Here is a 22505-nt window from a genome sequence, read left to right on the forward strand (position 1 = left end):
TTGAGGTTAAGGAACTTATCACAGTCTCAGAACTAGTGAATATGTTGAGGAAGTTTTTGTACCCAGATCTTCTTGGTCCCAAGTTCAGCGTTCTATTCATTATGCAAATCTGTCTCCTATGCTGCACCTGAATTAGTCTGTTGATGATATCTTAGGTACAAGATGAGGAAATGGGTCAAAGACTGTAGAAATATAAGACAAATAAGATAGATAAATAAATTAATGGATTTTTAAAATTTAAATAATTTTAAATAAAATTTTAAATTTAAATTAAATTTTGAAAAGAAAAACGAGGAAAACAGAAAAACCTGCCATTGCCTACTTAAAGGATGAAATCATCAAATCTGTATCCTCTTAATTCAAGTAAAAAGGATAATAGTTCACTCAAGTTGCTGCAGTATCTTAGTCTTAAGGACCTCTTTGGAAAGTCCATCCCTTCTTAAATCAATCATAAACAATAATACTCAAGACACAGTACAGAGAAATCAGCAATATTTTTTGTTTGTTTGTTTTTAATACAGATGTGGTACAGAATGTTTAATTACAGCAGGGAAGTGATTCCAGTTAAATAAAATTAAAAACCTTTATTCTCCCAAATATAAAATTACTAAATTAATGTCTTAAAAGAACAACATGGTAAAAGCTTTAAATTATGCCACTGCTGACCACAGGATTTATGATTACCAATTCCTAAACCATCATTTTGGCAAAAAAGATGATTTTTTTTTAAACAGTGTATAAACCTAAGAGAGCAAAGACTGTATACATCTTCATATTGCACTTATTTATGTACAAGAATAAAACTGTCGAGTCAAATATAGAGCCTATACGAAGAACATCACAAATCAGTTACAATTAAACTTAATGCAGAAGCTGGTATGAGTATTAAAAAAAAAAGTATAGAAATGCCATACACATATGTACAGAATATAGATTCTGTATTAACAAACTTTATGTACATGTCAGTTTTTGTTCTGCTTTTTAAATTGTAGCATAACTGTATTTATTAATACAGATATTTGGTTCTAAATGGTGTGACCAGTTTTAAGCTCACATACTTTGCAAATACCAGTAAGTATAAAATAGGACTTTTACTTTCTTGTTCACTGGTACAAAAAACTATAATTGTCAGTTCCCTTAGATCATCAAAAACTAGTGTCTATCTAGGCACAAAAATAGTTCTTGTCCTTGTACTCAATCTGAATGTGCCATGAGAGAAAAATAGAGAATACCTAAATATTTTCAACATTCACAAGCCTAGCCCAGAAAACATAAGGCTATCCCAACCCTAAACAGTGTTAATGTCACTGTTACATACATTCACCAACACTTCTTTAAATGTGCCATTTATTTAATACTACTGCGTAATGAGTAAGGAACATTAGCTCTAGCTGCAGAGTTTCCACCACATGCCTCTGCTGAGACATAGTAACTGTAGGTAGTGTCAGTGGAATTTTTAAAAAATGTGCATCCCTTTAGTATTTCTATAGAAAGTTTACTATGAAACAGTTTATTTCCAACTTTTCTCATTCCCATTTTCTTGTCCGTGTTCTCAGTCTGAAGTCCTCTTGAGATTGTAAATAACAAAACAAAATCACACATTCTCTTGAATTTCTGATGAAGAACAATCATGCAAGTGAAGAAGAGCTAGGCATCCCATGGACAGTTGTGCTTGTCGGCGTTCCACTGATGGCATTGAATATGTGAAGTGAATTAGGTAAGACATTTGCCTTCTCTTCCGTGGGACAAATCTCCAATAAATAAAAATAATAATAAGGAAAAAAAAGGCAATATTAGAAAACAGTTTTATCAGCCAAGAACAAATGTTTCTCAAAATAGACTATTTCAGGCAACATGGAGTGATTTTCTCACGAGGTCCTTCAATTATTGGGGATAATGATGTGTGGTCTAGCGCCTGGCTCTGACAATTTGCAAAGTCAAATTTTTCATTTCACACAATAAGTTAGTCAATAAGCACTTATTAAGTACCTACTATATACTGGGCAATTTACTAAGCTCTGGAAATACAAAAAACGGACCATAATCAGATCAACATTTCTCTAAAAGTTTTAGCTTTTTAGGCTTTAGGCCTTTTCTTTTCTTTAGAAAGTTTTATTATAAGTTTTTCCTCTAAAAAAAGAAGCACTTAATCTAGAGTCTACAAGCTTGTTTTATTTTTAAAATATATTTTGATAATTGTATTTCAATTTCTTTTTTCTATGTATTTTATTTTTCACATTAAAAACAGTATTTTGAGAAGGGATTCATTGGCTTCAGAACACCAAAAAGGGCCCAAGTCACAAAAAAGTTGGGAATTCCACTTTTAAAACAGGAAATGATCTTGGACATAGGTGAGCTCAAAGCTGCCATTTTACTGTTGAAGAAATCTGGGACCTACTAGACTACAACTACCTTAGGGCAGGATGTATTACATAGTGCCTACACTATCTTATAGTGTCGTATAAGCCAATTCAATTTGTTTATTTTAGGACTATCTTATTTCATTAAGTATTTTCCAATTACATTTTTAAAAAATTAAATTCAAAATTAATTCCCTCTTTCACCCCTCCTCCCTCTGAGAATGTCAATTATATATGTGAAGTCATGCAGAACATATTTCCATGGTAGCAATGTTGCAAAAAACAAAAACAAAAACAAAAACAAAACCACAAAATAAAAAAAAAATTATGAAAGTGAAAAAAAGTATGCTTCACTGCATTTAGAATTCATCAGCTCTCACTCTCTCTGGAGGTGAAGACTACCTTTTGTGGGTCTTCTGGAATCTTCTCATTCAATTTAAATATTTATTTAGTTTCTATTTTGTATTATGAATTTGAGATATAATGATAAATATGAAAAGTAGTCCTTATCTTGAAGAAGCTCATATTTAACTTCAGTGTTATGTTATATTATGTTATATACATAGAGAGAGACAAAGAATATAAGGTAACTTGAGGGAGAGAATGTGAACAACCTTTTGTGTATGGGGAACATCAAGAGAAGTATTGCATTGCAGGTGGCATTTCAGCTGAGCCTTGAAGTAAACTAGAGAGGAGCTAAGAGAGGAGAGTATGTATATGTGTGTGTATATGTGTGTGTGTGTGTGTGTGTGTGTGTGTGTGTGTACATATACATATATAGAGAGAGAGACAGATAGACAAGAGACAGAGAGATATAGAGACAGACAGAAAGTCAAACAGAGACAGAGAAATAGAAAGATAAAAGGAAAGAGAGGAGAGACAGAGAGAAATAGAAAGAGAGGGAAAGGAAGGGAAAAGAGAAAGGAAGAGAGGGGGAGAGAAGTGGGGAAAAGGGAGAGAAAAAGTGTCATGGAGGATTATAAGATTACAGAATCAGGTCAGATCATAGTTTCAGAATTGGAAAGGTTCTTAGAGGTGATCTAGTCCAAAGTCACTTGCCTGAGGCTACACAGACAGGAATCAGAACTTGGTTTGAAATCAGGTTTTTGATTCCAAATTTAGTACTCCTCCGCTGGTCTCACACTCCCTCCCATTGTTGAATGAATGTACTCAGTGAACTTGTTCCCTGGGACTTAGCACAGATTCATCCTGGCTCCCAGACCAAAATGTGCACACAGGGAGCTAAATACAAGTCTAATCTGATAACATTTTCTTTCTGGTTTCATGGTTTGAAGTGGCTCAGTCTTTTTCCATTTGGGGGAGAGACTTAGAAGATTAAGCTAAAAGAAAGCTGATACTCAACATGAAAAAGCACCATATTAATCATACCATATTCTTCTGGATTCAATTTTACTGGGTTCTATGATTTCTTTTTTTTTTTTTTCTTCTGTCTTCCTCATACCCCAAATTGCCTCCATTTAAGCTTTCATTTCTATTATTGTTCTAGAACTCCATTGTGGCTGTAAAGAAGAGCTCCCTTGTAACTGTAGAAAGTCATACTCAAAATACTCTGGAAAGCAATAGTCTAAAATGTCCAGAGAAAGATTGATTTCCTTCAATATCAGTGTGGTACTTAGTATTGTAATACAAATTTTTTTCAATCAAAATTTAGCAAAAAAAAAAAAAAAAAAAAAAAAAAAGCAAAACCAAACAACATTACCATCCCAGCTGATCACGTTTGCATGGGGGGAAAAAGAGGTGAAAAAATTAAAGTTCAAGAATTTCAACTTATAAAAATTTATAAAGTCATCTCATGACAGATGACAACTTTATTTTTTTTTCCCTGAGGGTGGGGCTAAGTGACTTGCCCAGGGTCACACAGCTAGGAAATGTTAAGTGTCTGAGACCAGATTTGAACTCAGGTCCTCCTGAATTCAAGGCTGGTGCTCTATCCGCTGTGCCACCTAGCTGCCCCAGATGACAACTTTATACACAAAAGATACTCTGCAGATACTGTTGCCACATTAATTAACACATAAATTAAGATAGGAAATTATGAAATGCATCACATGCTAAATGCTATCAACATTAATTATGTTGAACACAAGAAATAAAATTATGAGTCATCCAGATTAGTTTTAAACTAATAAAAACTAAAAAATTTATGTATCTATAAAATATAGAAAAAGTAAGTGATGATTCCATATAAATTATACTTATTTAATCCAAATTCTTCAATCTTCTAAATTATGGAGAACTGATGAATAAAAATACTTCACAGTAAGGCATATGTAAGTATTATAGGTAAAATTTTAGAGTGGCAAAGTGACATGAAAGAATTCCAAGAGGGAGGTACCTTATGAAGGTACCTTTTAGGGCCTGAAAATCTCATCCACTTTATATTACAACCAATGGACAATTTAATCGTGATGGGATTTTGAAAGGAATATGTGCTTTGGTGAAAGGAGTGCAAAAATGTGAAATCTTTCTATCTTTTAGAAGGAAAAGCATCAGAAAAAATATGGAGAGCCCAGCAAGCCTGGAGTGAACCCAGAAGTGTACATCACTGGTACATCCTAAAGGATCACTTTTCTAAATCCTCTATGGTTAGGATTCAGCACTTACTTGTTCATGCATGATTTCTGAGAGTTCTTTTGCCATTTCTCTGTAATTAGCTTTCATTTCTTCCTGATATTCTATTTGGTCTTCCTTAATAAGACGTTCATTTACTGCCAAAGCCTGGCCACAAGCTTCAACAAATTGCCTGAAATTGGGAAGGAGATGGCTTTAGAAGCAGGCAGGGATGCTTACTTTTTGTCTTTCTGTCAATAACTGACCCCTGCATGGTTTTCTAGTAATTTAGTGCTATTTTAAAAGAGAAACAAGTTCTAAATACTACTGAGTATTAGGGAAGGAAAACATTAAAATTAGAGTTTAAAAAACATTAAAATTCAGATAAATTCAATAATAATCTAATAATAATAATCAAACTTGATTCTATAGTACTAATAATATTTATCACTTTAAGTTTTGCAAAGTACTTGAAAAATATTATCTCATTTTACCCCCTGAGGGTTATTATCCCATTTTAAAGAACCTGAGGTGGAGGAAATTTAAATGACTTGGCCCAAGTAACAGCACTTGTGTTTGATTTAAGGCCTTCCTGAATCAGGAAGTTGTTCAGTTGTTTTTCAGACATGTCTGCCTCTTCATGATCTCAACTGAGGCTTTCTTGGAAAAGATACTGGAATGATTTGCATTTCCTTCTCCAATATGTTTTGTTGTTCAGTTGTTCAGCCGCATCCTATTCCTCGTGACCTTGAGGACTACATCAGACTAATATTGTCATGGAGTTTTCCTGGCAAGGACACTGGAAGTTTGCCATTTCTTTCTCTAGAAGCAAATCGGGGTTAGGCGACTTACCCAGAGTCATGCAGCTAATAAGTACTAGGCAGGATTTGGATTCAGATCTTCCTGACTCCAGGCTCAGTGCTCTACCCCTCTGAGCCATCTGGCTGCCTGAGTTCAAATCTATACTCAGACACTAACTGTGAGATTTAACATCCTTCCAATTCAGGTTTCTCAATTGCAAAATGGGGATAAAAAATACAATTCCTTTGTAAGGTTCTTACAAGGAGCAAATAGGATAATATCTTTAAAGTGCTTAGCACAGTGTTTTGCACATGGTAGCCACTCTATAAATGCTTATTCCCTTCCATTTCCCTTCCTGACTCCAAGTCCCAGACCCTATCCACTGTATAAACTTTCTGCGACTGGTGATAGAAAGGTGGTGAACTACAGGCATGGAATGTTGCATACCCATCAGACAGGGGCTGTGTTGGTTAGTTTTGCTTAACTGTTTTTTCTTGTTATAAAAGAGGAAAAGTTTTTTTGGGAAGAACAGTATTATTGGGAAATAACTGTGGTGAAAAAAAAAAAAAACAAAATCCCATCAATACAATCTTTTTTTAATCTGAAAATTTTGTGATTTTACCTGAAAACTTCCTTCAAGAGCTTTACTTTATTATCAGCATATCTTTTAGTACTTGAGTCATCCAAGAAAGCTCGGGCATATGCCAGAGGGCCAGCATTAACCTATACAAAAGAACAATGCATTTAAAATTAATAAAATAAAACAGAATTTGGCATTTCCCCCATGACACCATACAAAATGCTGCACAAACTAGTTAGATTTAATGTCAACCTTCTAAATTCTGAGACATTTCTACAGAAGCTCACTCAATGCAGTCATATGTAAAGTATTATGTGCACGTGTGTATTATATGTACACGTGAGTTATAATCACTTTAAGATATAGTATCAGGATAATTTGGAGCGAAGGGTCAAGATCATAAACTATTCTGTGCTGGAGAACAACAATCTGGAGAAGCCCTTCAGTGAAAGGTTGGCATCAGCTTAAGAGATCAAGGGTCAGAATCTATTTTCTGTGGTCCCAGCCTAGCTGTTATTTTGGTAGACTCAGCAGAAACCTGATTTTACCATTTTTATCACTTTGTCCTTCCTTCATTTTTACGTGAAGCTAAGCATTTCAGGAAGCTTTCAGGTAAATGTGAAAACACTTCATACTTTCCCAGTATTTTTTGCCTTTAAGATAGTTCCTCAGATGGACACTCCTATTACAGATGCCCAATGACCTTTCTTATACTCCCTTTCTGCTTCCAGGCTACAATTATGATAATCAGTAGAGTTCCTCTTATCACTGGCTTTGTTTTTCACCTGATAAAAAAGCTGGCCAGAAGCCATAATCACAGAATCATATATACAGCTAGAATGTCACAGTTAATTGCTAACCTGTTTTGACACATACATTTTTCATATTCACAGAGAAAGTGGAACGTTTTTTCTGGAAAGTAAAGATTCTTTTTTGTCTACTAAGTAACAACATGTGACAAGGAATCTAAAGTCAAAGGAAATTATGATTGGTTTAGAAATAGAAGGAAGATATAGGTACTGTAACCAAATAGATTAAAAAAAAAGAAAGAAAGATAAGTGAAGGTTATGAAAGAGATAATAACAGTGTGGCCTTGGGTCATACACATTTGGTCATATCAAGATACAAACTTTTGCCTCTTTTTTGTTTCCAGACTTAGCACAATGTCTAGTACATAGTACACAGTTAATAAATGTTTATTGATTGATGATTAGGAAAAGGAGGGGGGAAATTGTTACTACTAAAAGAGATATTGACACTTTTTTTTCCCACTGGGAAATACATTTTAGATAGTCAACACTTTTGATTTAAGTTGCTAAAAGGCCAGAAAGAATTCATGTAATATCTGAACTCAGATTTAATGCTATGTAACCAAAGAATTCCAAGTCACGTTAACAATCATTTATTTAAAATGCCTACTATGTTCCTGGCACTGTGCTAATTACTAGGGTTGCAAAGAAAGGCAAAATATAAAAATAAAAAATAAAACTTAAGAAGCTTGTAGTCAAATGGCAGAAATGATGAACAATATATAAACAATTATACTATGTCTTTCTATGTCCAGACTTTAGCACAATGCTTGGCACACAGTAGGTACTAACTACAAACAAATATACTACTTAAACTAGAGATGATCAGTAGAGTGAAAGCAATGACATCAAGGAGAATCAGGAAAATATTCTGGTAAAAGGGTAGATTTAGGCTAGAATGTAAGAGGAGCCAAGGAAAACCAGGAGGGAGAACATTTCAAGAATGGGGAACAGCGAGAGAAAATTTCTCAGGTGGGGAGACGTAGTGCCTTGTTCAAGGTATAGCAAGGAAGCCATTATCATTGGATTGTACATGAAAGTAAGGTATAAAAAGAGGAGAAAGGTAGGACGGAGTCAGGTTATGAAGAGTTTTTTAAATGACAAAAGGAATATTTTATATTTGATACTAGAGGGAGCCAGTGCAGTTCACTGACTAAAGGGTGACCTGTGTGTGCTCTAGGAATTTGACAATCAATTTTATAGCTGAGTTGAGAATAGATCAGGGGAGGGAAGATTTGAGGAAGGAAGGACCAGCCAGTAAACTATATAGCAATAGTCTAGGTATGAATGATGATGAGGGTATACATAGCAAGGCAACTGCCGTGTCAGAAGAGAAAATGCAGAGTATACAAAGGACGACAAATTGGATATGGGAGGGTAAGAGAGAATGAGGAATGTAGAATGTCTCCTAGGATGCAAGCCCGAGTGACAGGGAGCATGGTCGTGCCCTCAACAATACTAGGAAAGGTCAGAAGAGGGGGGCTCTTTTTCAGGACTCCTTTTCAGAAAAGAAGAGGGGGACTCATCGGGAAAAATGTTCAGTTCTGAACAGGCTGAATTGAAATAGATCAATCAGGCTTCTGGGATGGAGAAACTTTAAGTTAATAAAGGCTTATATGAGTAGATTTGAGAATTATCATCACAGATTACTAGTTGAACCCATGGGAGCTGAGATTTCCCAATGAAACAGTCCAAAGGGAGAAGAGAAAAAGATCTGGAGTCTTTCCAGTACTCATGACCTGGATGAAAATCCAGCAAAGAAACCTGAAAGGGAATATTCTGACAACAAGGAGAAGAACCTGGAGAGAGTATATTCACAAAAAGCCAGAGAAGGTGTGCTACTGCACAAAGTAATGGCAAGACTGTGTGATGATCAACTATAATAGATTTATTGTGTGATGATCAACTATGATAGACTTAGAATATCTCAGTAATATGCACAATGACTGCAACATAATTTTAAAGAACACACTATAGAATGACTGGATAAATCATGGTATATAAATGTAATGGAGTATTATCATTCTATAAGAAATGATGAGTATACTGATTTCAAAAAAGCCCAGAAAGACTTACATGAACTTATGCTACTTGAAGTGAGTAGGAGAAGCAGGAGAGCATTGTACACAGTAACAGCAAGATTTGTGATTATCAACTATGATAGACTCAATTCTTAGTAATTCAGTGATCCAAGACAATTCAAAAATACATTTGGTATAGAAAATGCCATCCACATCCAGAGAGAGAACTATGGAGACTGAACTCAGGTAGAAGGATATTATGTTCACCTTTTTTTTTTTCTTATGGTTTTTCCCTTTTATTCTGATTTTTCTTTCATATCTAAACATAGAGAAATATGTTTAAAATGAATTCAATCTATACCAGATTGCTCCTATCTTGGAAAGGAGAGAGGTAAGGAAAGGAGGGAGAAAAAAATTTGGAACTCAAAATCTTACGAAAATGAATGTTGAGAATTATCTTTAAATGTAATTGGAAAAAAATAAAACACTGTTAAGTAGGGAAAAAAGGAGGGAGGAGAAGAGAAGGAGAGGAAAGAGGAAGAAGAGAAAGAGGAGGTCAGGAGGAAAAGGAGAAAGAGGAGGAGGAGGAAAAGAAGAAGAAAGATGAAGAAAAGAAGTGTTCTTGAGGTCAAAAGCTCCAGCAAGATCAAGAAAGGTGAGGACTGACCAAGAGATCATTGGGAATTTTCAAGGAACTTTTAGTTGAAGGATGAGATCAGAAGCCAAAGTACAATGAGTTTAAAAAAAGAGAGAGAGTGAGAGAAAAAGTAGTAGAGGCACCAATTACTAAATGACTTTCTCAAAGAATGTAGCCACAAGCTCTTTTTGTTGTAGCTAGAAACTGGAAGATGAATGGATGTCCATCAGTTGGAGAATGGTTGGGTAAATTATGGTATATGAAGGTTATGGAATATTATTGCTCTGTAAGAAATGACCAGCAGGAGGAATACAGAGAGGCCTGGAGAGACTTAAATCAACTGTTGCTGAGTGAAATGAGCAGAACCAGAAGATCACTGTACACTTCAACAACAATACTGTATGAGGATGTATTCCCTTGGAAGTGGAAATCTTCAACATAAAGAAGATCCAACTCACTTCCAGTTGATCAATGATGGACAGAGGTAGCTACACCCAGAGAAGAAACACTGGGAAGTGAATGTAAATTGTTAGCACTAATATCTGTCTGCCCAGGTTACATGTACCTTCGGAATCTAAAGTTTATTGTGCAACAAGAAAATGGTATTTACACACATGTATTGTATCTAGGTTATATTGTAACACAAGTAAAATGTATGGGATTGCCTGTCATCGGGGGGAGGGAATAGAGGGAGGGGGGGATAATTTGGAAAAATGAATACAAGGGATAATATTATAAAAAATATATATATAATAAAAAATAATAAAAAAAAAAAAGAATGTAGCCACAAAGAACAGAGATAAAAGATGCTACTGGGGTAGGAAGATAAGATAAGAAGACAAAATTGACTGATCATTTGGGGAGGAAAAGAGATGACTGGTGGATAGCCTGAGTGTTTCTAGAGAGTAGGGATTGCTTAATCCTTTGGATTTGTATCTCTAGTGCCTGGCACAGTGACTAACATACAGTGGACACTTAAAAGTACTTTTTAACTGACTGATTCTCCTAGTGTCAGAAGAAAGTGAAGAAGGTCCCCAAGACACTGGGAGGGCAGTGGACAGCATACAGATATGTCTCAGAAGAATGAGATTCCAGATACATTTGAGAAAGAAAACTCTCCTACTTAATAGAGGCAAGTATGATGTTATGGGTATTGAATGCTGCATATGTTGTCAGATATGATTACTATATTAATTGGTTTTTCCTTAATCATTTGTCTTGGTTACAAGGAAGGATTCTATGGCAGGGGGATCAGTTTACTAAGAAGTAACTGTGTCACTCCTGGAATTTTTTAAAAGAGTTACCATACCTCTGTGAGTGACTTTCTTGCTTTCCTCCCTAACAAGATCAAGTTTGCTATGTTGTATTTTGATTAGAGTCTTGATTCTCTTAGTTAAGTAGGACTTATTATCTCTTCCCTATAAAATAAGAACCATGCAGAGAATAACAGTCCATTTGTATTTTGATTAGTCTTGATTCTTTTAATTAAATAGGATTTAATAGCTCTTCCCTATAAAATAAAAATCACACAAAGTACAGTAGTCCATTTGTATGAATCTATACTTCTGAGGGACCACCAAGATTTTCAGTATGACTTGCCCTCTGTCGGACCTCCTGGACATTCAATCAGACTGAAGGTGGATTTTATATAGAAAAAGGGTCTCCGTATGCTATTCTTCTACAGGATCCCTGAAGGTCCATTTTTTTCAGTGTTTTCTTTCCATTCCTGCCCTTAAATTATTACTGGCTGACTAAGTTGTTACCATTGTATACTCTACTCTTAAGATTATATTCGTAAACATCTTGGCACAGTATCCAGTACATTGTGGGTATTTAATAAATATTTCCTGTCTTTCTTAAAAAAAAAAAAATAAAAAAAAATTCTTTTTTCTTTTTCTATTTTAGTCCCCAAGGCCTGGTAGAGTGCTTTAAACAAAGTAGAGCTTAATAAAAGTTTTTCCTTCATTCATTTAATACATATATTATTTTCATAGCACTAGGGTTTAAATAGGTAATTTTCCAAGGCTAGCAGCCAATCTGCCTTCTCCAGCTAACCCCAATGTTCTGTGCTGTCTTGTATGTGTTTGTATTTACTTGAATGGATATATGTGGTATTTTTTCTTCTTGCAAAAGTTAAGAGAAAGCATTTTCTCTTCCATTTTGTTGTAAATATTTAAAACAAGGCAAGCTGCCCTCTCACCTGAACGCTGACACTGCCCTGTAGCTTTAACTGAAGTTTGATCATATCCACTTCAGCTGAGGCACACAGCTGCCTGAGCTCAGCCACTTTCTTACTCATCTCATCAATGGCCACCTCAATGGGATTTAGATCCGTATGATGCTGGTACATCACAGGAATGCGCTTCTTCACATAAGGGAAGCAGTGGATTGCTGATGGAATAGAAAGAGATCACACAGAGTTATAGAGTTTCCCTGCCTTACAAAAACATTCCTACTACTTTTATAAGAGAGGGGAAGGACTTGGAACACAAAGTTTTACAAAGGTGAATATTGAAAATTATCTTTATATGTGTTTTGAAAATAAAAAGCTATTATTTTAAAAAATTAAATAAAAAAAAATACTGGGTTCTAATCCTTTTTCCTCACTCCTATTAACTTTGCTAGTGCTGTAACTAAGCAGTCACAGTCTCTTATTACTTTAGTTTTTTCATTTATAAAAAGGGAATTATACCATCTGATTTACTTAACTTAGAGTTTATGTGAACTAAGTAGCTTAGCACCAATACATGCAAGAATATTCTCAAGAAAATTTTAGATGTGGAGAAAATATATAGCTCAGTAGTTAGTAACTCTTTTTAATAACCATTTTATTTTTGTTATTGTTATTAATACCATTCATATTTTTTAAATTCCTTTGGAATCTTCACTTCTCTTATGCATTTTAAAAATGAGTGCCTTTAAAATTGCATGCTAGGACAGAAATCAGCTGCTACTCCCAAATTCATTTCCAAGTGTGATAGTTCTTTTATCATCAATGAGAAGAGATTCCAGTAGAAATTCTGACAGATCTAGTCCATTTTATTCTCTTTTCATTCTCATCTTCTAGCTGGATCTCATTTTGTCAGGTTTTATCCTATACTTCTGTAGGTTCATCTTTCCCTCCATCAAAAACTTCTACTTTGTCAAGTGATTTTGTTTATACTCTCCATCTTGGGAAGTCTTTACTTGACAAGCAAACCAAAGGTCTTCTGGTTGAGTAGGTTTGGGAGATTTCTGGCCAACCCAACAAGCAAGTTTGGGGTTCTTCTGGCCACCCAAAGTTGTGATTACTTTGTTAATTAAGATTTTCTAAGAGAGAGCAATGATTCAATGTCTTTGAAAAGGACCAATGAAGAAGGCAAAAATACAAAATAGTTTTATTGGTTTTGGTAGCTTGAGGAAGCTAAATGGCACAGTGGATAAGAGCACACTAGATTTGGAATAAGGAAAAGCTGAATTCAAATTCTGCTTCAGACCCTTGTTAGCTTAAACATTTACTGATAATAAATCATAATTTTCTGACTGTCCACATTCAGTTACAAAATCCCAAATTGGGGTGGGAAGAAATCACAATTTAAGAAGTTAGGCTATAACCCACCACACATATTTTTCTCTCTGTATTGAAGGAAGAAATACATCCTTCTGGTGTCTCATTAATGAAGGCTGAAAGATAAGGTCAGTCATTACAACTCTCAGATGGCTATAGGGTATTTCTGTTACAGTAGAATAAACTACTGTCCTTCAGATAATGTTCCCCAAGCCAAAATTCATGAATGATGCATTTTAATGGAAGAATCAAAAATTCTGACTTTGGCTATCTGTGAACTGTTTCCTTGTAGAATGAGAAACAAAAACGCTTGAGCAGCTATAGTAGTTGCAGCTGTAGCTGAAAAATGCAGTTAGTTGATAATTTCCATGGAGACCTCCCCTCCCCCAAGACCTTTCCCAATGTAGTAATTCTGTCTAACAAAGATTTCCTGGCAAGGCATGCATTTCTGTGGTTGCCATAGTAACTCAGAAGAAAAGAAGAGTCTATTTACATATAGAATTAGATACTCTAATTATAAGGGAAAAATTTAAAGGAAAAGAAATTTCTCATTATTTCAGTGGGGGGATAAGGAGAGAAGGAAAACAGTATTATCCTAAGAGGAAAACATTATCATCCTAAGAGGAATGGGATATTTCTCAAAATAGGCTATTCTGGTATGGTTATTTAAAATCAGGTATAAATACAAAGTTTGAGAACTGAGTTATTTTATAATAAGCTTAGCACCCTCCTTCCTAAATTCCCACTAAAGACTATGCTAGAATGGTGCTTGAAGTCTAATGGTGTCCCCCAGAGTAGTTATGAATTAGTTTAGTTAAATTAAAAGTGATAGCTAAAACTGATGTTTGGATAGTGTTTTAAGGTTTGTAGCATCTTGAATACCTTATCTTGAATACCCTCATAATAAACAAATAAGTACTAAGACTATGGTTTATACCCTCTACAGACTGTAAGCCTCATGAGGGTAATGACTGTATCTACCAAACTTTGGTAACTTCCCCGATGTCTGGTGGAGTGCTGCTACACACAAAAAGTGCTCAATAAAATTTTTAAAAATAAATGCTAATAATGATAATGATAAACCTGCATTTCTATAGCACTGTAAGTGGGTAGCATATTATCATTGCCATTTTATGAATGAGGAAAACTGAGGCTGGGGAAAATTAAGTTACTTGTTCTTGGTTATACCACTAGAAAGGCTGTGAGGGAGAATCTGAATCTGGGTCCTGAATAGAGAGTGAGTTTAGATGAATTTGGTAACAGATCTGTCCTGATGTCCAAAGCTCTCCTTTTTACCCCATGTTAGCTCTAAATATGAGCTAGAATGTACCTTCCTCCCCTGGAATAGCATCCTTTATATCTGATCTTGAGAATTATATCTTCCTCCCTGGCCAGCTGCCTTCTCATGGTCCCCTTCTCTCTCTAGCTAGAACCTCTGGAACAGAACTCTAGAGACCACAAGAAGTGATGTACTCAGCTTTGGAACTCTGCCTTGGGTTTAAGTTGTCTTGAATGGGGAAAACTTACTTTTAGCTCTCCCCAAGGTGTGCTTATATAATCAAAACAAAGCAAGAATTTTAAACTGCCTACTGTGTGCAAGACACCATGATAAATGCTTTACAAATATTAACTTCAGGCCCAGGACTCAGCCTTCCTTGCCACCACCTGCCTTCCAACAGAGGTAATGTAATCAAATCAATGATTATAACATCTTATTCTTTTATTGTTAAAAATTTGGATTGCATCATGAATTTGCCTGTCATTCTTACGCATAAATTCTCTGAATTGTTCTAATTTGAGTTTGTGCTGCCATAGGGAGTATAATTAGTGTTTAGAAAGGACACAGTAATCTATTACATGCTGATTTCATTCACCATTCATGTGATTTCCCCCCCCCCCCAAAGTCCCTTCCTTGACCAGCATATGTGCCAATTTCTCTTATTAGAATGTAAATTCAAGGATAAAGACTATTTAGTTTATCTGTATTATTTGTATGTCATATTTGAATTACTAGCACCTGGCACATGATAGGTCTTAAAGTACTTTTTGATTTATTCATTGATTTTCCTCATCATTGATTGCTGAAGATTAGCTGCACTAAAACAAAATATAAAAACCACTAAAACAATGATTTCTTGGAAACAAGCATTCTACAAACTCTAGATTCTGTGGTTATAATTGTTCAACAGGGATTCAAGGCATTTATGAAACTGATGAATCATTTTCATCACAAGCATTTTTCCATTGAGGGTGAAAGACAATAACTACATCTTGTTGCCAGCTTCAAAGTCTTCCATCTCTCTGTCCCTCCAGGATTCATCTTCTTTTTTTTTTCTCACTACTGCTTTGCAGACCTTTGTCAACTTGGCTGGTTCACTGAACCATTCATAAATCTGTGAATTCCATAAAGTCTTTTTTCCCCAGGGAAAGAAAGGTTTACAAGGCAAATGGAATGGATTCAATCAATTGCAACCAAAAAATTTATGCATTTTTTTGTCTGATATTTTGGTCCATTTTGCCCAGAGTAGAGTTAGTATAAAAATAAATCATGTGAGAGATGAAAAATCTCTTTCATTTGATACTCTACTCAGCAAGTCCGCTGGTGGTCCAGGAATGATAAATAAAAGCTCCACTAGAAAAGCATAAAGCCTGGATTAGAATTTAGGATGGAAAATTGAAAGGCTTTTATAAAATTGAAATTTGAGTGTTATATGTGAAGACAAAGTAAGAATTTACCTAAAGTGCTAAGCTAAGTTTTCCTTTGGTAAAAAGTTCATGCATTCATTCTAAAGAAAGCAAACTTCCCTCTCTCAAGCACATAAAAGCTAAACAAATATTGATTAAACTATAGGACTTACTATACTCTATAATCTATTAGAAAGCACAGTGACATTAAACTCTAATTTTGATCTTGCACACAATCTCTTCATTATATCTTAATGATTAGAATGTTAAATGCCTAATCAATAAATTTGTTTTGTAATTAGCAAGAGGATTTTGAACATATATGAAATTATGCATAGTGCAATATCTTGTATACTTGCTGTAGTTCAGCTGTTTCCATTGTGTTTGATTCTTTGTGATCCCTTCTAGGGCTTTCATGGCAAATATACTAGAGTGGTTTGATGGAATCCCCCCCCCCCCCCTTTTTTTACTCATTTTACAAATGAAGAAACTGAAACAAAAAAGGCTAAGTGACTTGCCCAGGATCACACAGTAAGTATCTAAGGCCGAATTTGCACTCAGGTATTCCTGACTTAGCCCAGTGCTCTATCCACTTTCTATCCTACTCTTGGATCTTAGCTGTAGGTTCCAAATAGCAGTAAATTGTCTTTGAATACATTTGACAAATCCAGGGGTATGTATATACCCTCAGGGAGTTGAATCAGCCCTGGCAGGGCATTATGGAAATGGCCAGTTTGGGAATCCAAGGTTTTTGCTTTAAACAGCATATAAAAATTATCTAATTCTCTCTGAGCACTTAGATTCTTCATCTACAAACTTCATCTCAATTTGAAAATGATTATCCTAAGTAGTTCTAGGAATCCTTCAAGCTCTAATGCATTAGTGGTTATATAAATACCAGGTAGTCAATATCTGGTGCCAATAAAAACTAAGAAAAAAGCACAATATTGTTTTTACCCTCTTTCAACCTAAACTAAATATTTCCCAGATAATAATGGAAAATCCATACCTGTCAATATTGTACGTCGTTTGCACTGTTCTTCAACTCCACCCTGTCGCTTACCACTCTGAGTAAAGGGCATTTCAAACATGAAACGGCGGATGTTATGAGTTCTTTCAAATTCAGTCTTCCTTTCTTGCAATTCCTTTTCATCAAAGAATGGGGTTACATGTGTCACTTGGATATAAGCATACTTTGAATCTAAATCCTTAGGATTGACCTTTAAATGAAAAGAAAAAAGGCAGATGAAAAATACTAAAGAGAGAATAATTACTTTCTCTTCCCCTGAAATGACCTTTATAGATTTGCTTTGGAAAGCAAACATTTAGCTTGACACTATTTTAAGTCCACACATAAAATTCATACCTTCCCCACTATAAAGCATCCATTATTAAAAAAAAGAAACATAGCAGTTTTATTTCTCATTATCATGTAATTTACTAATTAAATTAGATTAAAAATTAAAATTAATAAAGATATATGTATATACATAAATGTTTAAAAACTAATCCTAAAAGCTGATAAGAAATTAAAGCTAGTAATTTAAATAGGAAATCAAAGACATCTTACTGTTTTAATTTTTAACACTAAGACTTTTTTCTAATTATATGTAAAGATAGTTTTCAGCATTCATTTATGTAAGATTTTGAGTTCCAAATTTTTCTTCTGACCTTTCTCTCTCCCCTCCCCAAGAGAGAAGCAATCCAATATAAGTTATACATGTATAGTCATGTTAAACTTATTCCATATTAGTCATGTTGTGAAAAAAGAATCAGAACAAAAGGGAAAAAACACAAGAAAGAAAAAACAAAAAACCAAATTTTAAAAAGTCAAAATACTATGCTTTGATCTACATTCAGACTCCATAGTTCTTTTTCTGGATGCAAATGGAATTCTCTATCATAAATCCCATTTAGTGTTTTTCAATCATTTTTGATTAGTCTTTAATTGTATTTAAAGCACTTTTTAGCTTCTAGGTCAAAAGAAAAGAGATGAGGATGAGAAGGTAGAGTGGTTGTGTGGACTTGGGTAGAGAGACAGAAAATGTTAACTATTGTAATAGTACAAGAACAAAACAGAAATGTAAATGAGAAAGGCACAGATTTAATGGACTCAGATCCTAATTAATAATTTCCCTATTCACAGATATAATGAGGGAATTAAACACTTTTTTTTTAAAATGATAGCTTTGCATTGCACTTTTAAGGAAGAAAGATATATAAATCCAAAGAATAATCCAACTATTTATAAAAACCAAACCCTTTACTCTTTGGTATATTGTATGACTCTTTAAAAAATCAGATTAGTTTTTAACATGCTCATACATTTTCCCCTTTAGCAGAAAACCTTTTCTTTTATCATATGAGAAAACCACGAACTGTCCACTAGGAATATATTAGACATCATTGCTCATCCTCTACTCTTTTGCTTCAGTCTCTGATGTACTTTCATCTTTTACAAGCTCTTTTTCTGTTCATATATGTACATTAAATCAATACATTGAGTGACTTGCTTAGGATATGATATTGGAAGGATTAGAAAAAAATGACAGATTTGGTTCATTTCTTTAGGGGCATTATATATGGATTGAAAAAGAAAGATGAAAAATGTGGGAGAACTTTGAAAATAAGGTTACAATGGCACAGGCAATCCATTAACCAAGGCCAATTTAATAGTTTTGATGTTGGGAATATTATTCCTAAAATCTATGGCATTATCTTATGGGAGGGGCATTATCTTTTTTTGGGGGGAGCATTATTTTTAATAAAGTTGACAATGGATTTGCTGGAAAGGAGGGAATGAAACATTAAGACATAAAGTATGACTTCAAACTTATTTGTAACAAGTAAGATATTCAATAAAGAAAATGGTTGCCATTGATGATGGCAATGGGTAGAAAATATTTAATAAATATTTGTTAAATTGAACAACAAGATTTTAATGTGAAAGAATAGGAGGAGTTTGTGTCATTTCCTGGGTGAGTTTTAGGCAGTACAAATATATATAGTTGGAGATGTGGCTTTAGAAATAGAAACCAAAAATACAGATAAAAATTAGACATTTTCTAAACTATAGGCTAGAAATATTGAAGCCTTATAAGATACTAGTTTGGTTTTAAACAAAAATAAAATAAAATCAACAATACTATCACAATCATCCACGTGTGCTCACTCCTACCTTGCCAGAATCTTGGATCATTTTGACATTTTCAGAACCAAATTTATCTGAGTAAAGCTTTAGTAGTCTCTGAGAGATTTCTGACAAAGGTGTCAGTTTAGGTTCTTTGTAAATATACTCCTTTCCATCTTCATCTTCAAAGAATCCCTGTGGGTAAAAAGTAAAATCAGGACTGTTTTCAGTATTCTACTAGCTCTGGTTTATAATAATGCAGACAGTGGCTTTTTGTTTTTTGTTTTAATGTTTTACAAACAGCACTTTCAACACTTGTTGTTAGGATTCAAAACAAAAATTAACAACTCAAAAAAAAATAATAAAACCTTATACAGATATGCTTCCTGAAGGGGAAAAAATGTGAATAATAGAAAAGTCTGGGTAGAGGAAGGGTGCAAAGATGAAGAAACAACACAAAATTGCAAACGTATTTGAGGATGATGTCATCATGTACTTGAGTGTAATTAAAGGTCTGGGAATCAAGACCTTTTCTCATTCAGCTGGAGTGACTAGGTTCATCCCTGTTTCACATTCCCAAGACTAGCCTTCATTCAAAAATGGTGCCATTGTCTGTCAGTTTCTCATATTGACTTGCAAAAATTTCCCAATCAATTCTATTTATACTAGATTTTATAGGATAATTTTAAAAAAATTCTAGGAATGGAGAAGGGCAAATGTATTACAAAGGAAATATTATGCCAATTCTATTATATATAATTAATTTCAAAACTATTTAAGTCTGTCAGTATAATAGCAAGATATAGCTATATTATCTCCAGTGAACATCTGTTTGAGTCACTTGGCTGAATTCAACAATATGGCATGAGAAGTGAAACAGGATGAAAATTTTAAAAGCCAAATATCAGTTAATAATTGAAATGAGTTAAAAAAAAGTTCTGTCCTAAGATAAACTAGACAAAGCAACAGAAAGAACACACAGAAAACGCTCAAAACAAAACAAAACAAAACAAGGCAGGCTGGACTGAACAAAAATATCCACATCAAACTAAGGATTGAAATGCAGCCACTCGACTACATTGCTTGCTTTGTAAGCATTTACTGTAATTACCTCCACATCTGTCTCAGTGTCTGTAAACTGGTATTGCTATAAAGTCGTGAAAGACAACAGAATAAATTGAAGGTTATATACTGCTCATAGGAATGCACACTTCCTAAATACATGGATGACAGTTTATATAATGTAAAAATGTTAGACACTTGTAGGTTAAAACTCAAGTTAAATGAGAAAGAACCCTTCCTCATGGGCTCTCTGAAACATTATCATGGTCAATCTACTGTGGAGATATTATATTACATAGAGGTGAAGATGTATACAAGGGCATACACAAGGGCAGCCAGAATTTCTTAATTTTTTTGGTTTAAAACATGCAATACAGATGTATAGGAGACAGGTGATTTATGTCTGTAAATGGAATCAAATGTTATTGTTTGAAACTAGGATGACTAATAGATATACATACAGGTTTGAAAAAGCAACTGGCAAATCACACAGAAGCACCAAAGATGCCGCTCAATAAACATTCTTAGGAATGTCTTACGTGGGAAGAACTTACCGCTGCCTTAAGAAAGTAATAAAAGAAAAGACAGGAAGAAAAAAGCAGAAAGTTTACTGAGGAAGATCAGAATTATACCAAATGTTAAATTTAACAGATCAAAGAAGAACTGCATTATATAAAGAATTTATATGCATGAAACAGAATAAGTTGCAAAACACAATCACATAAACATTTTCACAGTATTTAATATCATTTTTTAGAAAGGAGAGGCTTTGCTCACCTGCCCAAAGAACGCCACTCTGAAATATGTCCCCAGAAGTCTCTTGCCCGTATGCATAACTTCTGTGACTTTGCTGTATGCTCGGTGGAGAGTGTCATATAGATGAGCTAGTCTCTAGAAATATGGAAGAGAACAGTTTCCTTTATACTTGTAAACAATTTAAATTTCCACTAAATTTTAAATTTAAAAAAGAAAAATCCTCTCTTTTTAGCCTCTTCTCTTTAAAAAAAAATATTTTCAAATTTTTCTTTTAAAAAAAGTGATAAGGAGACTTGAGAATAAATGAATCATTTCAATTTTTAAAAGCAAACTAAGGGATTCTCCCAGCAAAGCTATTTTTAAAAACAGAATTCTGTAAAAGAAAATTAAATTAAGCTAAAATATTGACAAATGGATACTTTTCAAATAGAAAACCAATCTCCTTTTCTCATATTTGCAGCAAATTATAAAAGAAATGGCCAGATCTCTACTTGCTCATTAATTGAAAAAAAGATAAGTAGATATTAGTTTTATCAACTCAATTTCTTCAGAAAATTTAAAAGCAATGTCCTAAATTCTAATGCGCAATTCATTTACATTAACTTGTCTAAACTAAGATATAGCAGGTAGGTGGCACAGTGGATAGAGTGCTGGGCCAGAAATCAAGAAGACTCATCTTCTTGCGTTCAAATCTGATCTCAGGCACTTCCTAGCTGTGTAATCCTGGGCAAGTCATTTAACCCTCTGTCTACCTCAGTTTCCTCATCAATAAAATGGGCTAGACAAAAAAATGGCCAATCACTCCAGGATCTTGGCCAAGAAAACCCCAACGACAACAAAACTAAGATATAGAGAATCAATCCTGGATTAGTAATTGCTTGAATATTCAAATTACATAAAAGAATATATTGCTTTTAATTTCTCAAAATAGTAAACTAGAATAAATAATATGGTTTTCTGCTGTCTATACACAGGAACTGTTCTTCACCAGTTGACCTAGCACTCTCTTCTACCCAGAGTAACCTGCAGAAGACTTTTGAACATGAGATATTTAATTATTTTCCTCAAAAGAAGGTAGAAACATAAAGTCCTATTTAGGATATGTTCATGATTGAAGGAAAGTCATTTTCAGCATGAAGTAGGGAGCTAGGAGAGTTGTAAACAAAGGCTGGATGAGAAAGCTTGGTAAATCTCTTAGTCAGAGATTTGACAAACTATCAATATTTTGGTGCCAAGTGGAAGACTTCTGTCCAGAGGCCTAGGGTACTGAAGGCTCCACTGCTATAAGAAGGATGTTCAGAATGGTTACTAGATGCCATTTCCCTAATAAATATAGTGGGTGTTTATTTACATGCTGATTATCGCAGGTGGTGAAGGCAGAAATGTAAATTTTTGGCAAATGGCAGAAGAGACAAACAGCAATTAAGTTTCCATTGAAAAGTCTGTCTTGGGGGCAGCTAGGTGGTGCAGTGGATAGAGCACCAGCCCTGAATTCAGGAGGACCAGAGTTCAAATCTGGTCTCAGACACTTAACACCTCCTAGCTG

The 22505-nt window shown here is 34.4% G+C and overlaps 1 protein-coding gene across 27 annotated transcripts in view; it reads right to left on the reverse strand.

Annotated features, from left to right (window-relative positions):
* Nucleotides 1-492: 492 nt before the first annotated feature.
* DOCK9 (dedicator of cytokinesis 9) overlaps nt 493-22505 on the reverse strand; it is a 353079-nt gene continuing 331066 nt past the window's right edge. For 20 of the 27 annotated variants that reach the window (XM_074299422.1, XM_074299428.1, XM_074299424.1 and 17 more), the window contains 8 exons: nt 20981-21094; nt 20253-20288; nt 19190-19336; nt 17021-17231; nt 11980-12170; nt 6355-6455; nt 4986-5124; nt 493-1751 (listed from right to left, as the gene is read on the reverse strand). In XM_074299422.1, coding sequence (XP_074155523.1) covers nt 1629-1751; nt 4986-5124; nt 6355-6455; nt 11980-12170; nt 17021-17231; nt 19190-19336; nt 20253-20288; nt 20981-21094 — 1062 coding nt within the window. In that variant the 3' untranslated portion in view covers nt 493-1628. The remainder of the gene's footprint in view (nt 1752-4985; nt 5125-6354; nt 6456-11979; nt 12171-17020; nt 17232-19189; nt 19337-20252; nt 20289-20980; nt 21095-22505) is intronic. The other 7 variants (XM_074299435.1, XM_074299430.1, XM_074299429.1 and 4 more) reach the window with 1 other exon arrangement.

This window comes from Sminthopsis crassicaudata, chromosome 3 (assembly GCF_048593235.1).
Source record: "Sminthopsis crassicaudata isolate SCR6 chromosome 3, ASM4859323v1, whole genome shotgun sequence".
NCBI classification, from domain to species: Eukaryota; Metazoa; Chordata; class Mammalia; order Dasyuromorphia; family Dasyuridae; genus Sminthopsis; species Sminthopsis crassicaudata.